Source organism: Helianthus annuus, chromosome 12 (genome assembly GCF_002127325.2).
Source record: "Helianthus annuus cultivar XRQ/B chromosome 12, HanXRQr2.0-SUNRISE, whole genome shotgun sequence".
NCBI classification, from domain to species: Eukaryota; Viridiplantae; Streptophyta; class Magnoliopsida; order Asterales; family Asteraceae; genus Helianthus; species Helianthus annuus.
Window position 1 is genome coordinate 79997582 of NC_035444.2, and position 16684 is coordinate 80014265.

General features: G+C 39.2%; 1 protein-coding gene and 1 long non-coding RNA gene across 2 annotated transcripts; both read left to right on the forward strand.

Annotated features, from left to right (window-relative positions):
* Window positions 1–566: 566 nt before the first annotated feature.
* Window positions 567–1054, forward strand: LOC110910250 (threonine--tRNA ligase, mitochondrial 1-like). The gene is made up of 3 exons (XM_035981107.1): window positions 567–649; window positions 727–854; window positions 929–1054. The coding sequence occupies exons 1-3, from the start codon at window positions 634–636 to the stop codon at window positions 1037–1039; spliced, it is 255 nt and encodes an 84-aa protein (XP_035837000.1). The 5' UTR covers window positions 567–633; the 3' UTR covers window positions 1040–1054.
* A 1325-nt stretch (window positions 1055–2379) lies between these two features.
* Window positions 2380–16552, forward strand: LOC118484971. Its single transcript, XR_004875306.1, has 3 exons — window positions 2380–2392; window positions 2464–2586; window positions 16474–16552. It is a non-coding gene; the product is annotated as an uncharacterized LOC118484971 (long non-coding RNA).
* Window positions 16553–16684: the final 132 nt, after the last annotated feature.

Sequence of the window (16684 nt, forward strand, 5' to 3'; positions counted from 1 at the left end):
GATTTAGTCTGTTGTGTGGAAGGGGGTCAATCCAGGCCGATTATATTGGTAAAGGGTCAAATTATTGTGTGTTCAAGTGCTAACAATGTTCTAAATCTATTATATATAATAAATGAAAGTTTTTTGGGCTAACGTGTCGCTTGAGGTTCACCTTGCTGTATGCCCTATGCTTGCATACCCTTTATGTTTAAAACCATGAATTTAATAAAATTTGCTCCCCAAAATTATGTTTATAATGAGTTTGGACATGTTCAGCTTTTTGTACATGTTCTACGTACTAAGGTCTTAATGAGTTATGAATTTACGGTGGAGTCCATGCCAAGGAAAGAAAGGCTCACATGGCGATTTATTTCTCCCTAATGAAAGGAAAAACATCATCACGTCAACGGTGTGTTGGACAGCCATGGCTACTTTGCTTGTGGGGTTATCCTTTACAATGGGTCCTCTCCAAGTACTTAAACTCCATGGCATCCCTTATTGGGTCATTTATAACAATTTATTTTCTTCAAAAGCTTCATGTTCTTTCATTTATTTACACTAACAATCATGTTTCTTGATTTAACTTCAGGGTTTCGTCACATGGCTTGACTTGGTAACATACTTGCATCATCATGGTCATGAGGATAAACTCCCATGGTATCGCGGAAAGGTTTAAACTTTAAACCGACCAAGATTTCCAATTTGCATTTCATCGTAAAAATGAACTATTTTAAATGGGTACGACAGGAATGGAGTTTTCTAAGGGGAGGACTAACACACGTAATCGCGACTATGGATGGATCTATAACATCCATCATAACATCGGAACTCATGTACCAAATACGCAATTTTTGAAAGCAATTGCTTGCTTAAAGGTGAGGTTTTTTAAGATATATAGATTTCTAAATGTTGAATCATAGATGCATATTAATTTTTTTATATGTGTTAGGCTTCGGCAGCGTACTGGAGGGGAAACAAAGATCGTGAGAGCTTACAAAGAGTTTATGGGATATCTTACCCTGACCAAAAGCGTCTGAAGGTTATTTTTTTAATCACTTGAATGTTGAGTTATATATCAACAATTTATTCTTTTTGGGCAGTATATATCTGGTGGTGTACCTTTTAAGTATTGTTTTGATTAATAAAAAATAAATCTTTTCTTGCATGAATATAAAAAAATATTACGTTTAATGAATCTCTATACACGGATAGAATATCAAAAAAATGTAAATCATAATCTTAATTTTAATTGTATTTTACATAAAACCTATAGTTTTTCAAATAGTGTTTTAATCCGAGAAAAAGTGAAACCACTGTTTTGGGTTAAAACGGTGTTTTGAAACCACTTTTCGGTTAAAACAGTGTTTGAAACCACTTTTGGGTTAACAGTGTTTGAAACCACTGTTGGTTTAAAACAGTGTTTGAAACCACTGTTTTAACCCAAAAGTGGTTTCAAAACACTGTTTTAACAACACTGTTTTAACCCAACAGTGGTTTCAAACACTGTTTTAACCCAAAAGTGTTTTAACAACATTTGTTTGACTTTGGTCAAACAGTGGTTTGACTTTGGTCAAACAGACTTTTGAACCACTAAAGAATCATATTTTTGCAGTTAAACAGTTGTTAGACTTTGGTCAAACAATGGTTTTTGGTTTATTATAATTTATTGAGTAAAGTACACGGATGGTCCATGTGGTTTATCAAAATTTTGCATTTAGTCCCTAGCTTTTCAAAAGTACACTGATGGTCCTGTGGTTTGCATCTTGTAACGCATTAAGTCCCCAGCCAACAAATCTAAAGGTTTTAGCATGTCTATTTTAGGGACGAAATGCGTTACAAAGTGCAAACGCCAGAGACCATCTGTGTACTTTTGGAAAGCTAGGGATAGACCAGGGACCATCCGTGTATTTTACTCTAATTTATATAACCATGTTTTCTATATGTAGATTTGGTTAATATAGGAATAATATTTAGAGGATAAAAAACGATGTGTTTAAAGTGATCCATATTGTGAATGAAAGGTAACAAAGTGATTGGTAATGTATTTTGCAACGCAGGCATGCAGAAACTAACTCAACTTTCAGAGGGTGTTAAGAGAGTCACCCGGACGCCTTTCGAGTATAACATGGATGGCAGAAGAATTGTTGAAAGTTGCAGATTATTATATGCCCAATAAATGAGTGAGTTAACTCTATTAATTAGACGAAGTTGCAAAAATTTAAACCAACTTACATTTTATTTTGTCTATTTTAGCTACCAACTTACAGTGTATTAGCATATCATTTTTTTGCTAATCTTTGAAAATCGACTATAACACCTTATTTTTAAGGAGCACAAGAAGGCGGTGACATGTTTTGCGCTTTTGGAACCAGGAAATTGCCTTTTGAGTGAATCTCCTATTAAAACAATAAGGGTAATCAAGATTTAATGGCACTATATTGGTTAAATCATGGATATATTATTTATATGCTTTCCCGATTGCAGGTATGGCAAATGTTTGAAAGGAAAATTGAATGTGTTGAAGTAATAACAACCAAAGACTCCATTCAAAGTCTGGAAACTTGTGGTGAAATGATTTTTGCAGTTACACACAACCATAAACTTAAGGTAATTAACAAACGCGTGTTTTGAAACTGATTATGTGATTTCGCATAACCAAGATAAGATAATGTTTGTATGTGTTTTCGCTGTTTCAAGTTGTAATAATCAGATAATAAAAAGCAGCCAGTAAATGTCTGGTAATTCTGATTATTTTAAAAAAATAATACATAAAGTGACTAAAAACGACCCCTCTTGTTAGACGAGAGTAAAAATATTTCAAATTCTGTGGGTAATTTGTAGATCCCAAAACGAATCCGGATCACAGTGGTTGGTTGTTTTAACCCATAACACCTATTGATTAGGTGTTTGAGATATGAAAAGTTAAGAAAGATCAAAGATGAAGGTGAAGCTAATGGATTAATGAATACAACAAGTGTTGTATTGAATCCAAACAATAAGATATAACAATAAAACACCTTGGATATCAGATTTGAGCACAAGATCAACACAAGAAAACAACAACACCAATATTCATTCAAGAGCCAAAAGCTTGAATTTGTTACAAGGCATGAGCTATATATAGTGTTCCTGATCACCCAGCAAATTTATAAATTTGTTGGAATCTTATCTACACTAGGTCAGGAACTATACTATTAGAGAATTACAAAATAAGCCCTTGCACATTCATATTAGCTACAAACTATGACTAAACTAATCCAGCACAAGTATCCACGATCTCAAAAGTTCTAACAATATCCCCCCTAGATCGTTGCATACTTGTCTTTTCATTCTTCAGTTGTGGCCGCTGGATTTTCTGTAGCTTGCTTCTCAGGCTCTTTGGGACTGTCTTCATGCACTGTTGTTTCTGGTGGTGCTTGAGTCTCGGTTGGTGTAACCGAGGTTTCTTGAGTAATTGCAGCTTCACAAATTGGTTGGTCCTCCTAGTGGCCTCATATGTGGATGAGGCCGGAGGTGGTGATGTAGTGGTGGATTCAGTTGCAGAAGCAGAAGTTCCTTCTTTCTTTCGTTCGTGTTTCTTCTTCTTTCTTGCTTCCTTTTTCTTATCTTCCTTTTCTTTCCTCTTCTCAATTTTATCAACCAGATCCAGCATTTTCCTTTTCAAATTCCAGGCTCGCTCCACCGCTCTCTGAAATAACGCTGCCTCCTCCATGTTTGCGTTACCCGCTCCCACTTTTATACGACTAGCTTTTAATATTGTCATATCTGAGAGCCCAAACATAAAAACATCCATCGGATCCAGAATACAAATATCCACATTTTCATTGGATCTTATTACAGCTTCACCGGTCCTGCTGTCGTAAAACCATTTCTTAAAATTGTTGAGGGCGACAGGAACTTCTTCTAGGAGCTTGATCCTCGTGACAACTTTGGCTGGGTTGATCACCCACGTCACTTTTCCCTTTCCGGTTACTGGATCGATGGTTGTTTTTGAGACTCTGCGTCTTGGACGCTGCGGAGCATGATTCGGGAAACCCCTGTTACTTTATTTGGCAATTATTCGCTCGAAATCCCTCCCGATTCCTCTTTCTTCAGGGTTTAATATGTCTAGACGACCAAGTTCCCGTAGATCCCACCTGGGAAGTGAGAAAAGATCAAATCCGGTCTGGAAATACTGGATTACTCCACCACGTCTTTTCACTACAAACATTCCTCGAACATTGTCGTACATCCAGCTGATGATCTTATCAGTAGCTTCAGTCTTTTCCACTGTTATAACTTGATAGAAATCCGGGAGTCGTTCTCTCTCCTTCTTGAACCATTCAGGGTGCTCAGGAGCGAATGTTTTTCCATTCTCTTGTTCATAGAGAACTTCGTCTTCAAGACCCCATTCGATAAATTTTTCCGGCATATCATCTCGATCCACAGCTTCTTCATCACTTTCGTTTCCCTCAGATACTTTGTCAACCGATTCCAAACGCTTTTTCTTAGCTTCAGCCTCCTTTTCCTTTCGAGTATTTTCTTCTTCCACGAACCCCTCAAAATCGAAGATTTCTTCAAAGGAAAACATGGGTTTCACTTTCATTTGCTCACACATGTTCCTCATCATTCTATACATTTTCTCCAACCCCGCTTGCTGGAATCTGATGAACTTGGACTGTTTAGCCATGTATGCAGTCATTTCTTTGTTTTTCTTCCTCTGATCCTTGATCTTTTCCCTCAGAAGGTTCGTGTCGTTTACTTGATTCTTTGGCAGACAGATTTCTTTGGCAACTGAAGGCCCGGTATCTTTGATCAGCTTGCCGTAGAGTTCTTGAAAGGGACGAACCCTTTGTGGAGGTACTGGAGGCTTTGAAATCCTTGTTGGCTTCACAGGAGATACTTTAGAAGGGCCCTTGCTCGCAGATGCTTCCTCGGGGTCTACAATCATTGCATCTACGAAATCATTCAACGATTGAACTTCCTCAGTCACTGTTCTTGGTCTTTCTGAGGCTAATATCTCTTTTCGCTTCAACTTCTTTTCTCTTTTCTCCTTTTCTTGCAAGACGTGAATCGCTTTCAAATCTTTAATGTGCTGGTGGTGTTCTTCTGACTCGGCCGCCCTTATGCCTGCCTCCATAAATCGTTCAGTGCTTTCCGACGCCCTTTTCTTTTTGGGTGGTTCGTCTTCAGCCGCCTGTTTTTATTTCCTTTTTCCTTTAGCGCGTTCTTCTTTTGCAGCTGCTTCGGCTTGAGCTTGAGCAGCTCGCTGTTGTTTTTCTCGAACAGCTTCCTTGTACTTTTTATATGCTTCTTTTACCAGAGGTAATCTCTCAGCTCGATACATCCAATCATGCAGCAATACCCATTCATTGGTTTTGATCTCAGTGTACTGACGGCTAGTGGGGACGTGAAATTTGTAAAGATTTCCATCGTTTGGAAGATCCTTGTATTGATCATTGATCAGCATCTGAATGAATCTTGGATACATCGCCCACGTAGCTCCACTTGCATTTTAAAGCATATAGTTGAATATTAAGCCAGAGAGATTAAACTTCTGATTAAGACATAGATTCAGCATGGCTGCCGACCATTCCAAGTTCAAACCATCAAAACCACCCTTTCGGTGAGCCAGACTCATAGAATAACATGAACAATGAACCTCCAGTCTCTGGTGAGTCCTCCTCTCTTAATCTCTTTCTTTTGACGGAAATCTCCAACATAACCCATCCCTCGAAAACCATCCAGGATATCATCTTGACTCAGGCTTAACGGATCTTGATCATTGTCTAGTAGCTTCAGAACCTGGCGTATCCGGTCTTCAGTCACCTCTACTCTTTTGTTGCGAACCGTCGACACTATCCCTCTTTTGTTGTTGATGGTTTCTGCTTTTGCGTTTTCCCAGAATTCTTGTATGTGAATGTTGTAAACTTTAACTGCTGTCTCCACAGCATAACCGATTCTGCTGGAACGTACCCATCTAGTTACATCTTCAAAATCTAGAGGCACTTCATCCAGGTTGATGCTTTGATTATGTTTCAACGTTTTATCCCACTCGAGAATCTTCACCATACTGCACATGACACGTAAAACGAGGCAAGTTAGAACGGAAAATTACACAAGAAACTATGCACAGAACAGTATTTACAAACATTAAACAAGATTATATAAAATATTAGATTAAATGAATTAAATGAATTTGAAAAATTAAAAAAAAAACATTAATTTCGCTGTCAAGACATGGTTGTCTTCGCTGATGCCGGATATCGAGATCCGGAGACTAGATCGCCAACACAGATTGGTTATCATCGCTGTCTTCGCTGATGAACCAGACCGAATAGTCACTGCATCTTCGCTAAGTTTGCTAACGATCTGGTTTAGCTTAGTCGGTAACTCAATCAGATCATGTGTTAATTTCGCTAGCGAACATAGCGATGACAAAGTTTCTTTTCCGGAAACGATCTACCAGCGAGGACAACAGACTAAATCGCTACACGAGCGAAATAGATCGTTTGCTGGTTGCTCGAACTCGCGTTCGAGACTTTTGAAATTCCCAAGTAAATTCGCCATCTTCGCTATCATCATGTTAAGTTCGCTGGCACCATAAATTTCTTATAAAACCCTTCTAAAACCCTTAACAACTTTCATTCAAACGATCAGACATGATTTTGCAAAGAAAACAGAATCGTGAGTGATCAGAATTGTGTCGATTTTACTTGGTTTTCTACTTGTATCATTTAACATAATCAACAGACTTGTGGTATATCAAGAACAACCAAAACCCATACAATGTATGAAGCATTAACCATTAATCCCAACCGATCAAGAAGTGAAAGCACCGATCAAGAGACGAACACAGCGATTTAGTGAAGAAAATTACCTGATAATCTTGGTTGGAGTTGAATCTTGTGTTAATTTAATTAGAATATCCGGTGATAAACAAGAGAGAAGATGAAAGAACCGTTTTTGAGAAGTTTTGAAAATTTTGAAAGTGACTGACGGTTAAAAAAAATATCTATACATGTGAATTTAGATAACCAGCGAAATTATAATTTCGCTGGTATCTTAATTCCGCCGCTAGATGCATGATTTCAAACAATCTTTAATTTCGCTCGTTGATTTCAGACTTTCTCGTAAAACGTGCCCATTTTTGTTTAAAATACTGTTTATTTCGAAATATTTACAATTTTGCTAAAATTTGGGCCATTTTGACTCCAAACTTCAAATTTCTTGCTTTGGGAGGTTCCATTTAATGCAGATTTCCTTGAAATATCCGACGCTCACCGAACTTACCTGCAGAAGATCATATTGCCAACACTCGCCAAATTCTTCATAGATTATTATTATTATTTACTAACCGGGGCACAAGAAAAACTGCCAGTATGTTTGTCCGCTTAAATCCATGCATCCTTCTTTCAACATGCCTTCGGAGAGCGCTATTATCATGTTTTGGTAATATTGACAAGTCTTCGATGGCCCCCACACAAGCTATTGAGAATAGAATCATTACGCCCTCGTGAGTTCCACATCAGGACATACCCCCGCGATCAAGGTATGCACAAAGATTCTTCATAACAGGTGAGTATATTGGTTTCATTCTCTTCAACGATAGAACGGAGATCAGGTCTGTACTTTCGTACAACAGAGATCCCATGAGCTATCGAGGGTTAAGATAGATAGTTCGGTGAACAGGTCAGTACCACCGTACATCAGAGTTACTAAACTAATCTATCTAAGGATTTTGGCCAAAAATGGCGCTTATTAAGGATTTTGGCCAAAAATGGCGCTTATTAGAAAGGGTTTGGCCTCCTTCTTTTTTTGTAAGGCACTTATTATTAAAAGAATATCATAGCGTCTAGGTCAGCATGTATCTGGATGTAGCAGAAGAACAACTATGATATCCTCCGAATGAAATACCAATATAAAGACCCGAAATCTCAGACTTTGGTAATCTAGATTCAAGACCATTAAGCCATATGCCGCAACGTGTTACCCACTGAGATGCGAAATGCCTGAGAAAAGCCAGAATTCTTGTATAGACATTATGTTTTGCTCCCTAACAGCAGTTTACTCATCGGTGTTGCTGAATCTACCGACACGTCGTTGCTTGGTACCCCGATTTCTTTTTGTTTTCTGTATATGCAAGAAATGACAAAGTGTTAGCAATTTTCTATCACTTCCTCTAGCAGGTGTCAGACATAAGCAATCGTTTTTGGATTTTCTGAATATATCCCCCCTAAAATCTTTATTTTCGTGAGTCCATTTGCCCGAAAATAAAATTTTAATAAGAAAATCTTTTTGGTGGGCGACGTTTTTCGATACTTGTTTTACTTTCAACAAACGTTTTTTTAACAACACATTTTGATCACAAGATTCATTTCCAGTCAAGGAAATTGACCATTTCCAACCAGGTTACCAACTGGTTGAATCGGGTTTTATCGAAGGCTTTCGTGAAGATGTCGGCCCGCTGCTGTGTTGTATCCACTGGCACCACTTGAATATATCCCTTTTCGTAAGCATCTCGAATTGCGTGAATTCGAATCTCAGTGTGCTTTGTTCTTGAGTGGTGTATGGGATTCTTCACAATTCCTAGACACGCTTCATTGTCGATGAATATAGGAGTCTTCATGATGTTGATTCCATAATCCAGCAACTGATTTTGTATCCAGAGAACTTGTGAACAGCAGCTGTAGGCCGCGGTGTATTCTACTTGAGCGGTTGAGGTGGACACCGTTGTTTGCTTCTTGCTTTGCCATGAGATCAAACGATTTCCCAAGAATTGACATCCTCCTGATACAGACCTGCGATCTACTTTACAACCTGCATGATCACTGTCAGAATATGCAATAAGATCAAAATTACTATCTTTAGGATACCAAAGACCTAGTTTCGGTGTTCCTTTGAGATAGCGGAAGATGCGCTTTACAGCAATTTCATGGGATTCCTTGGGATTTGTCTGAAATCGAGCACAAAGACAGACTGCCCACATAATGTCCGGCCTGCTAGCCGTCAAGTACATCAGAGAACCGATCATCGAGCGATAAAAGGATTTGTTTACTGGTTTTCCTTGAGGATCTAGAGTAAGCTCTGTCTGAGAGGCGAACGGGGTGCTTGCAACTTTACAATCGTTCATGTTGTACTTCGTGAGAATATCCCGAATGTACTTTGCCTGATGAATGAGAATCCCATCCTCCTTTTGCTTCACTTCTAGCCCTAAGAAGAAATTTAGCTCTCCCATCATGCTCATTTCGAATTTTGCCTTCATGATGGTCTCGAATTCTCTGCACAACGCCTCGTTAGTTGACCCGAAGATAATATCATCGACTAGATTTGAACCAGCATCACGTCCTCCCCGATCTTTTTGGTGAAGAGAGTCATGTCTATCTTTCCTCTGGTGTATCCACACTCTAACAAGTATGTGGACAAAGTCTCGTACCAAGCACGTGGAGCTTGGTGAAGACCATAGAGTGCTTTGTCCAGCTTGAAATAGCGACCTGGAAAATGAGGTTCTTCGAACCCTGGAGGCTGACATACATACACTTCTTCCTTTACTTTCCCATAAAGAAAAGCACTCTTGACATCCATTTGGAAAACTTTGAAATTTCTATATGATGCATACGCCAGGAATATTCTGATTGCTTCCAGTCGTGCAACTGGAGCAAATACTTCTTCATAGTCAATTCCTTCTTCCTGACGAAAACCCTGTACCACCAATCTGGCCTTGTTCTTGATCACCACTCCACGATCATCCATCTTGTTACGGAAGACCCATTTTGTGCCAATTGGAAACTTTCCTTCAGGTAAATCTACTAGTTCCCAAACTTTAAGCTTTCTGAATTGAGATAGTTCTTCCTGCATCGCCTGGACCCAACTGGAGTCTTGAATAGCATCTTCAATGTCTCGTGGGACGGATTGCGAAAGAAAAGTTGCGAAGAGACCTTTGTTGATGCTTGACGACTGCCCGCGTGTACGTACTCCTTCTTCGACAGCCCCGATGACGTTTTCAAGAGGATGATTTTTATTTGTCTTGTATCTGGCATTTGTCAGAGATTCAATCTGCTGCGGAAGGTTGGTGAAGTGTCCATCCACGTAAATCACTGGTGGATCATCTTCTTGAGTTGGTTCATCCACATTCGCCTGTGAAGAAGAAGCACCGTTGTCTTGGGTGTTCTCAGGCGAAGTGTCACCAGTTGCTTCATTCACAGCCAGAATGGGATCAGCAGATGATGGAGATAGACGGGTGGTAAATGGAGTTAAACCAATGTCAGATGAGTCAAACAGTGGTTCAACATGTGTGTCTTCAACAGGCTCAGTTTCTGGAACTACATCCGGAATTTCAAAGGTGTTAAAAATCACACCCACATTATAGAACCAATCAGGAGTACTTCCGGTGTTAGTGTAGTTTCCTTCTTGAAAATCAACATAGTAGGATTCAATCACCATCTTTGTTCTTTTGTTGTAAACACGGTAGGCCTTCTGTGTGGATGAATACCCCATGATGTAGCATATATCACCCACTACTTCAAATTTGATGAGATTTTCCTGAGTGTTAAGAAGGGTGCACGAACAGCCAAATGGTCTGAAGAAGTCAATGAGCGGCTTTCTTTTGAAGAGAAGTTCGTATGCAGTCTTTCCATGTGGTTTTACAATTAGTACCCTGTTTAGAACGTAGCATGCCGTATTTACTGCTTCTGCCCAGAAGATGATTGGAAGCTTTGAGTCCACCAGCATGGTTCGTGCAGCTTCGATCAGCGTTCTATTCTTGCTTTCAGCAACTCCATTTTGTTGGGGAGTTCTGGCCGCACTGTATTGGAGATGAATTCCCTTTTCAGCACAGAAGGATATGAAGGTCTGATTTTTGAACTTGGACCCATTGTCACTTCTGATAGACTTCACTTTCAATTTGGTCACATTTTCAATCAGCGGGATGAATGTTTTGAGAACTTCAGCTGTCTCGCTTTTTGCTTCAAGAAAATAGACCCAAGAAAACCGAGAGAAATCATCTGTGGTCACCAAACAGTAAGAACTTTTAGCAAGACTTTTAACACTAATTGGACCAAAAAGATCCATGTGCATCAATTGAAGAGGCGCGGTGATCGTATTCACTGCTTTGGACTTGTGCGATTTCTTGTGTTGCTTTCCGTGAGCGCATGCTATACATTTTTCAGAAAATGGGAATTCTTTAACCGGAAGACCTCTTACTAAGTTTAACTTAGAGAGTTTATTCATATTTTTAAAATTAACATGCCCCAATCGCCTGTGCCAAAGCAGTGACTCTGATTCTGAAGCCTTAGAAATTAGGCAGGTTAGATTGTCGTTTGTCTTGGGATTCTTCATATTGAGCACGTATGTGTTGTTTTGTCGTGGAGCAGTAAGCATGATCATTTCAGCAGGAACAACATAGCCGGGCTTCAGAAACAAGCATTCCATGTCATTGAAAAGTACCGATATTGCTTTATCACAGACTTGTGAAACACTCATAAGATTGTAACACAATTCTAGAACATAGTTGACGTTCTACAACGTGAGGGTGTTAGTGCATTATCTATCTATCGCCTCCGTCAATCTAGTCCGTAGCAGAAACCGAGGAAAACGAGAGTTACATTGTTATATTTTAGGTTTAGTTAGTAAAAAGGCAAGGTGGCATAACTGTAATTAATGGGAAACCTCATTAAATGCCTTGGCCTATAAATAGATTTCTAGGGCTTCTAGTTTAGAACTTTTGTCATTTTCACAACTTGGAGAGCTAGAGGCTAGAGAGAGAAAGCTAGAGAGAGAAAGTTAGTTATTCATGATTCAGGTGCTGTACATTTTCAGATTCGTTAATAGAATCACGTTTATATTACATCATGTGTGTTAGCTCGCGTTCGTGTACGGATTCCGCACGTCACACGTTCGATTACGCAATCGTTTCGGAGTCAAACCGGTCCTAACAGAGGGCTTCAGACACCACATCTCCAACTCCAACGATCTTTCCTCCTTTCTCGTCTCCAACGAAAGATACGAAATCACCATCAATGAAGCGAAAGTTCTTCAGAAGTTCCTTCAATCCAGTCATGTGTCTCGAACATCCGCTGTCCACATGCCAGATGTACTCCATGAGCATCCGAAGCCATTTCTGGAGTTTATTCTGATATACAAAAATATGTACAAGTTAGCTAGATTTGGGAACCCAAATTTGCTTCATTGGGCTTCTATCGTGATTTTGACCCACATTAACCTCTTTTTGTTTCCAAAAATAGGCAGTTGACTCCACCAGATTTTTAACAGATTTCTTAAGATAATTTAATTGATATGTGACGTTTGTAAGAAAATCATGTTCTGGTTTAGAAAACTTCTTGGTTTTACAGTGTTTCGCTGTATGTCCTAAATGACCACAGTGAAAGCATCTTTTATGTCTGGGTCGTTTGGTGTTAGAAGATGATGTATGTGATGAGAGTCTTGAGCTTTCTGCTTTCTTCATTTTCTTGTCCACTCTGCTTTCATCTTCTGAGTATTCGTCATCATTGTCTGAATCGGATGAGCTTTCAGACATGTTGTCCTCACTTGAGCTTTGCTCTTCACTTGCTTCGTAACTTGACTCATTGTAACTTTGATCTTTGTTTGGACCTTCTGAGTCTTGATCTTCAATGGTTTCAGAACTTGAACATTCGAAGCTTTCATCATTGGTGGATTGATCTTCACTTGAACTTCCTGATCCTTGCTCGTCTTCTGAGGCAGTAAAGTTTGAATCTTCATTGCCATGATCTTCAGAGACACTCTTTTCTGAATCCATCACACCTGTTCTAGAAGGAATAAATTCGGGAATTTCCTCTGTGAGGAATTTTCCGAAACTATTCTTTTTCAATTCTGGCACAAATACAGGAGATTCACAGGCAACTTTATCATCACAAAACGCATAATTTAAATCATGACATTCAGACACACAATGTTCACGATCACGGGTCTCAAATGTAGGCACATGGCCCTTACAGTCATCCGAAGATTTAAATTTAGGCACTCGGCCATTACAGTCATCCATCCTACTTAAACTATTACAATCATCCTTAACATTGTTTTTCCTAGAACAGTTCCAGGCGAACCAGTTAACGGTGGAATAACTGTCGCCTGAATATCCAATTCCTATTTTAGACCCGCCGCAGTCTCCATCCTCATCGCACACATCTTCTTTACACACAATGGGATCTGCATTGCTTTTAGAACAGTTAGCGGTTGTCTCATTTTCACAAAAATCATCCTGTTCAACAGAGGCCTTTTCATTGATAAGAACGTTTTCGGGATGAGGAGTCGGCATAGGCACATAGTTTTTGCTATGTGGAGGAAAGAAAAGTTTTCTTTCATTTCCGTGCCTATCCTTATACCCAATCCCGTCCTTCACAAACGTTGGTCGTTGGCAGTTTTTAATGTCAGTAAAGGCCTTTTGACTGGCATTCCATTTATCTATTATAATTTGTAATTTATTCTTTTCGTTCAAAGCTTTTTCTAATCTTTCTGTAAGATCGTTAATGATAAAATCTTTTCTAAACACAAATTCTTTAAGAGTTTGCATTTCAGCTAAAGTTGAGTTCAACTTTCTCTGATATGCAGCCTCGTTCTGTTTAAGCTCGTTGTTAAATTTTAAAGCTTTGTCTTTTTGTCTTTCAAATTCTAGATTTAAGAATTTATAATGTGCCACGACATCAATGCATGCAGGTGTGCATAATTTTTCTTTGAAACTAAGTGGAATACTGTTTACCAAGTCCTTGTCAGCCTTCTCCTTTGATGAATCTGCTTTCATTGCGGCTGCTGGGACCTTTTCCTTGCCCTTCTCAGATGCCTCTTTCGAAACATGCTCCTCTGCTTGACCACATTTCTTTTCCTTTCTAGGCTCCTCTGAAGTCAGAATACTTTTCAAACCTTTGTCAGCAGTATTGTCTCCCTTTGGAATTCCAGTTGTCTGCTTCTCAAACTGCCTTGATGAGGATTCACCTGAGATCTTGGCCATCAGAGCTTTGTTGACTTGCTCCTTTGCTTCAGTAATTTCTTCACTCCAATCATAGTCTTCGACGACTAAAGCTTTTGGCGTGCTAGGAGACGCATTGTTCTTGTTTTCTTCAATTGTGATTTGCTTAACAGCAGGAGTGGTTTCACTGTTTCCTTCTTTCAACAAAGGACAATCACGCTTGAAATGTCCTAGATTCTTGCAGTTGTAGCACCTGAGTTTAGATTTGTCAAAGCCAGCTTTTCCAAGACCCAAATGCTTGTCTTGAAATTTCTTTAGCCTCAAAGTGATCATGGCCATTTGCCATTTCAGATCCATTTCCTCCATATCATCTGGATCAACCTGATACATGTCTTCAGCAGTGAACATCTCCTTTTTCAGTTCTCCAGACATTAGGGCTTCATAGCTGCTCAGAAATGTGTTGAAAAGTGCCACGTTTTCAGTGGACACTTTCAATGCTTGAGGGTCAACAGTGATAGTCTTCTCAACAAGTTGTGGAGCTTTTGATGCGCTTGCGGAAGCGTTCGCATAGATTAAGTCGGAAGCTTGTGGAGTAGTGCCCCCTGAGGCAAGAAATGCCACATTTTTTAATCCAGCGGAGGTTTGAGTTGACTTTGGTTGGTAACCAGCAGTGTTCATCTCTCTTTTGTTGACATCCATTTCAAAGGCTCTTAGGGTATTAATCAGATCGGACAAAGTGACAGGATTTGGATTGTTGAGGAAATCCTTCTTGATCATCATGCATTGTAGGCTCCATTCCTTGGGAAGTGAATCTAGCAGCTTCTTTATTGCAGCACGATTTGTGACTGGATTTCCCGCCTTCTTCATTTTGGTCATCATATTCAGAAAACGACTGATGTGGTCAGAAAGACTTTCTCCACGAACTCCACAAAACATGTCATATTGTTTCTGTACCATATCTCTCTTACTTTCGATCAACTCTTCATTTCCTTAATAATACTCAATCAATGCATTCCAGAGTGCATTTGCAGTTCGGTATTCTTCAAACATGTTGCAGTCGTTGGTTGATAGTGCCATGGTTAAGGCAGCGTGAGCACGACGATCACGTTGGATAAGAGCCTTGTCTTCATCAGTAAAGGTAGTTGCATCATTGTTGGTAACTACTGCATCTCCTCAAACAACCGTTGGAATGTGGGGTCCAGCGGTGACAGATAGCCACAGGTTGTAGTCAGCGTACTCGAAGAACGATTGAATGCGAGTCTTCCAAGTGCTAAAGTCTTCAGCACCTTTCAACTTTGGTGGTCGAGTGGTGGTTCCAGTCTCAAGTTCCGCTTGAGCAATCGGACTTAGTTGATTCAACGACATCTTTGCTAGTTGTAGACGAAATGGGGCTGAACAGTAGTTAATTTCGCTGACAAGTCACGGTGACAGAAGTAATTTCGCTGATGACCAACGAGACTTGAACAAATTCGCCAACAGATCTTCGAACTTCGCTGATGTTTTAGGTAGTCCTGCACGAGCGAACACGATAATTCCGCTGTCAAAACACAGACAGACGAAGGTTAGATTAAATCCGCCGAATACCGTGATAAGAACGCTGTGGTTCCGTATCACAGTTCTCGAAGTCGCCTTCGATAATTTCGCTCAAGGGCCTCTGAACACTATTTCGCTGATGATCAGTAATTTCGCTCGAATGATGATCGTCGAAATTAGTGATCTGGCGATAAGTTTCTCAGCGATCTAATTAAATTCGCTATATTCAACGCTGAGTTCGCTGAATTCAAAGATTAATTTCGCTATGTTCAAAAGTTGTTCGCTGTCTTCAAGTATAATATCGCTGGACAGAGGGTTTAACACGAACTAAAACCCTCTAATCACTCAAAAACAGCTCAAAAACCATGTTTTGATGAATCAAAATGTCCAAAATGACTCCCTAATCATGTATTAGCAACAACCTATCGATTAAACACACCAAATCAATCCATTTTAAGACCAAAAATTTGAAAACTTTGAAACTCTAGAAAAAACCTTCAAAACTATGAAAAATCTCAACAAGAACACAACAACCAAGAGCACTAAGGCTCTGATACCAAATTGTAGATCCCAAAACGAATCCGGATCACAGCGGTTGGTTGTTTTAACCCATAACACCTATTGATTAGGTGTTTGAGATATGAAAAGTTAAGAAAGATCAAAGATGAAGGTGAAGCTAATGGATTAATGAATACAACAAGTGTTGTATTGAATCCAAACAATAAGATATAACAATAAAACACCTTGGATATCAGATTTGAGCACAAGATCAATACAAGAAAGCAACAACACCAATATTCATTCAAGAGCCAAAAGCTTGAGTTTGTTACAAGGCATGAGCTATATATAGTGTTCCTGATCACCCAGCAAATTTATAAATTTGCTGGGATCTTATCTACACTAGGTCAGGAACTATACTATTAGAGAATTACAAAATAAGCCCTTGCACATTCATATTAGCTACAAACTATGACTAAACTAATCCAGCACAAGTATCAACGATCTCAAAAGTTCTAACATAATTAGGTAATTTTATACAGGTCTTTGATTCATCTAGAAAGGCGAAAGATATATTCAAGAACAAGAACGTGAAATGCATAAGGGCTAGCCAAGTGAAACTTTACATAGGGTGCATGGACTCAAGTATACAGGTCTTTTTTTCAATATATTTATTTTCAATTCAGGAAAATACTAATTAAGTTATTATTACGTTTAATAGGAGTTAGTTACTGGAAACAACCGACAACAAGA

What these genes read in the sequence shown, in the direction of transcription:
- LOC110910250 (XM_035981107.1), top strand. An exon ending in AAGCAATTGCTTGCTTAAAG is followed by an intron (nt 855 to 928) that starts GTGAGGTTTTTT and finishes TATATGTGTTAG; the next exon opens with GCTTCGGCAGCGTACTGGAG.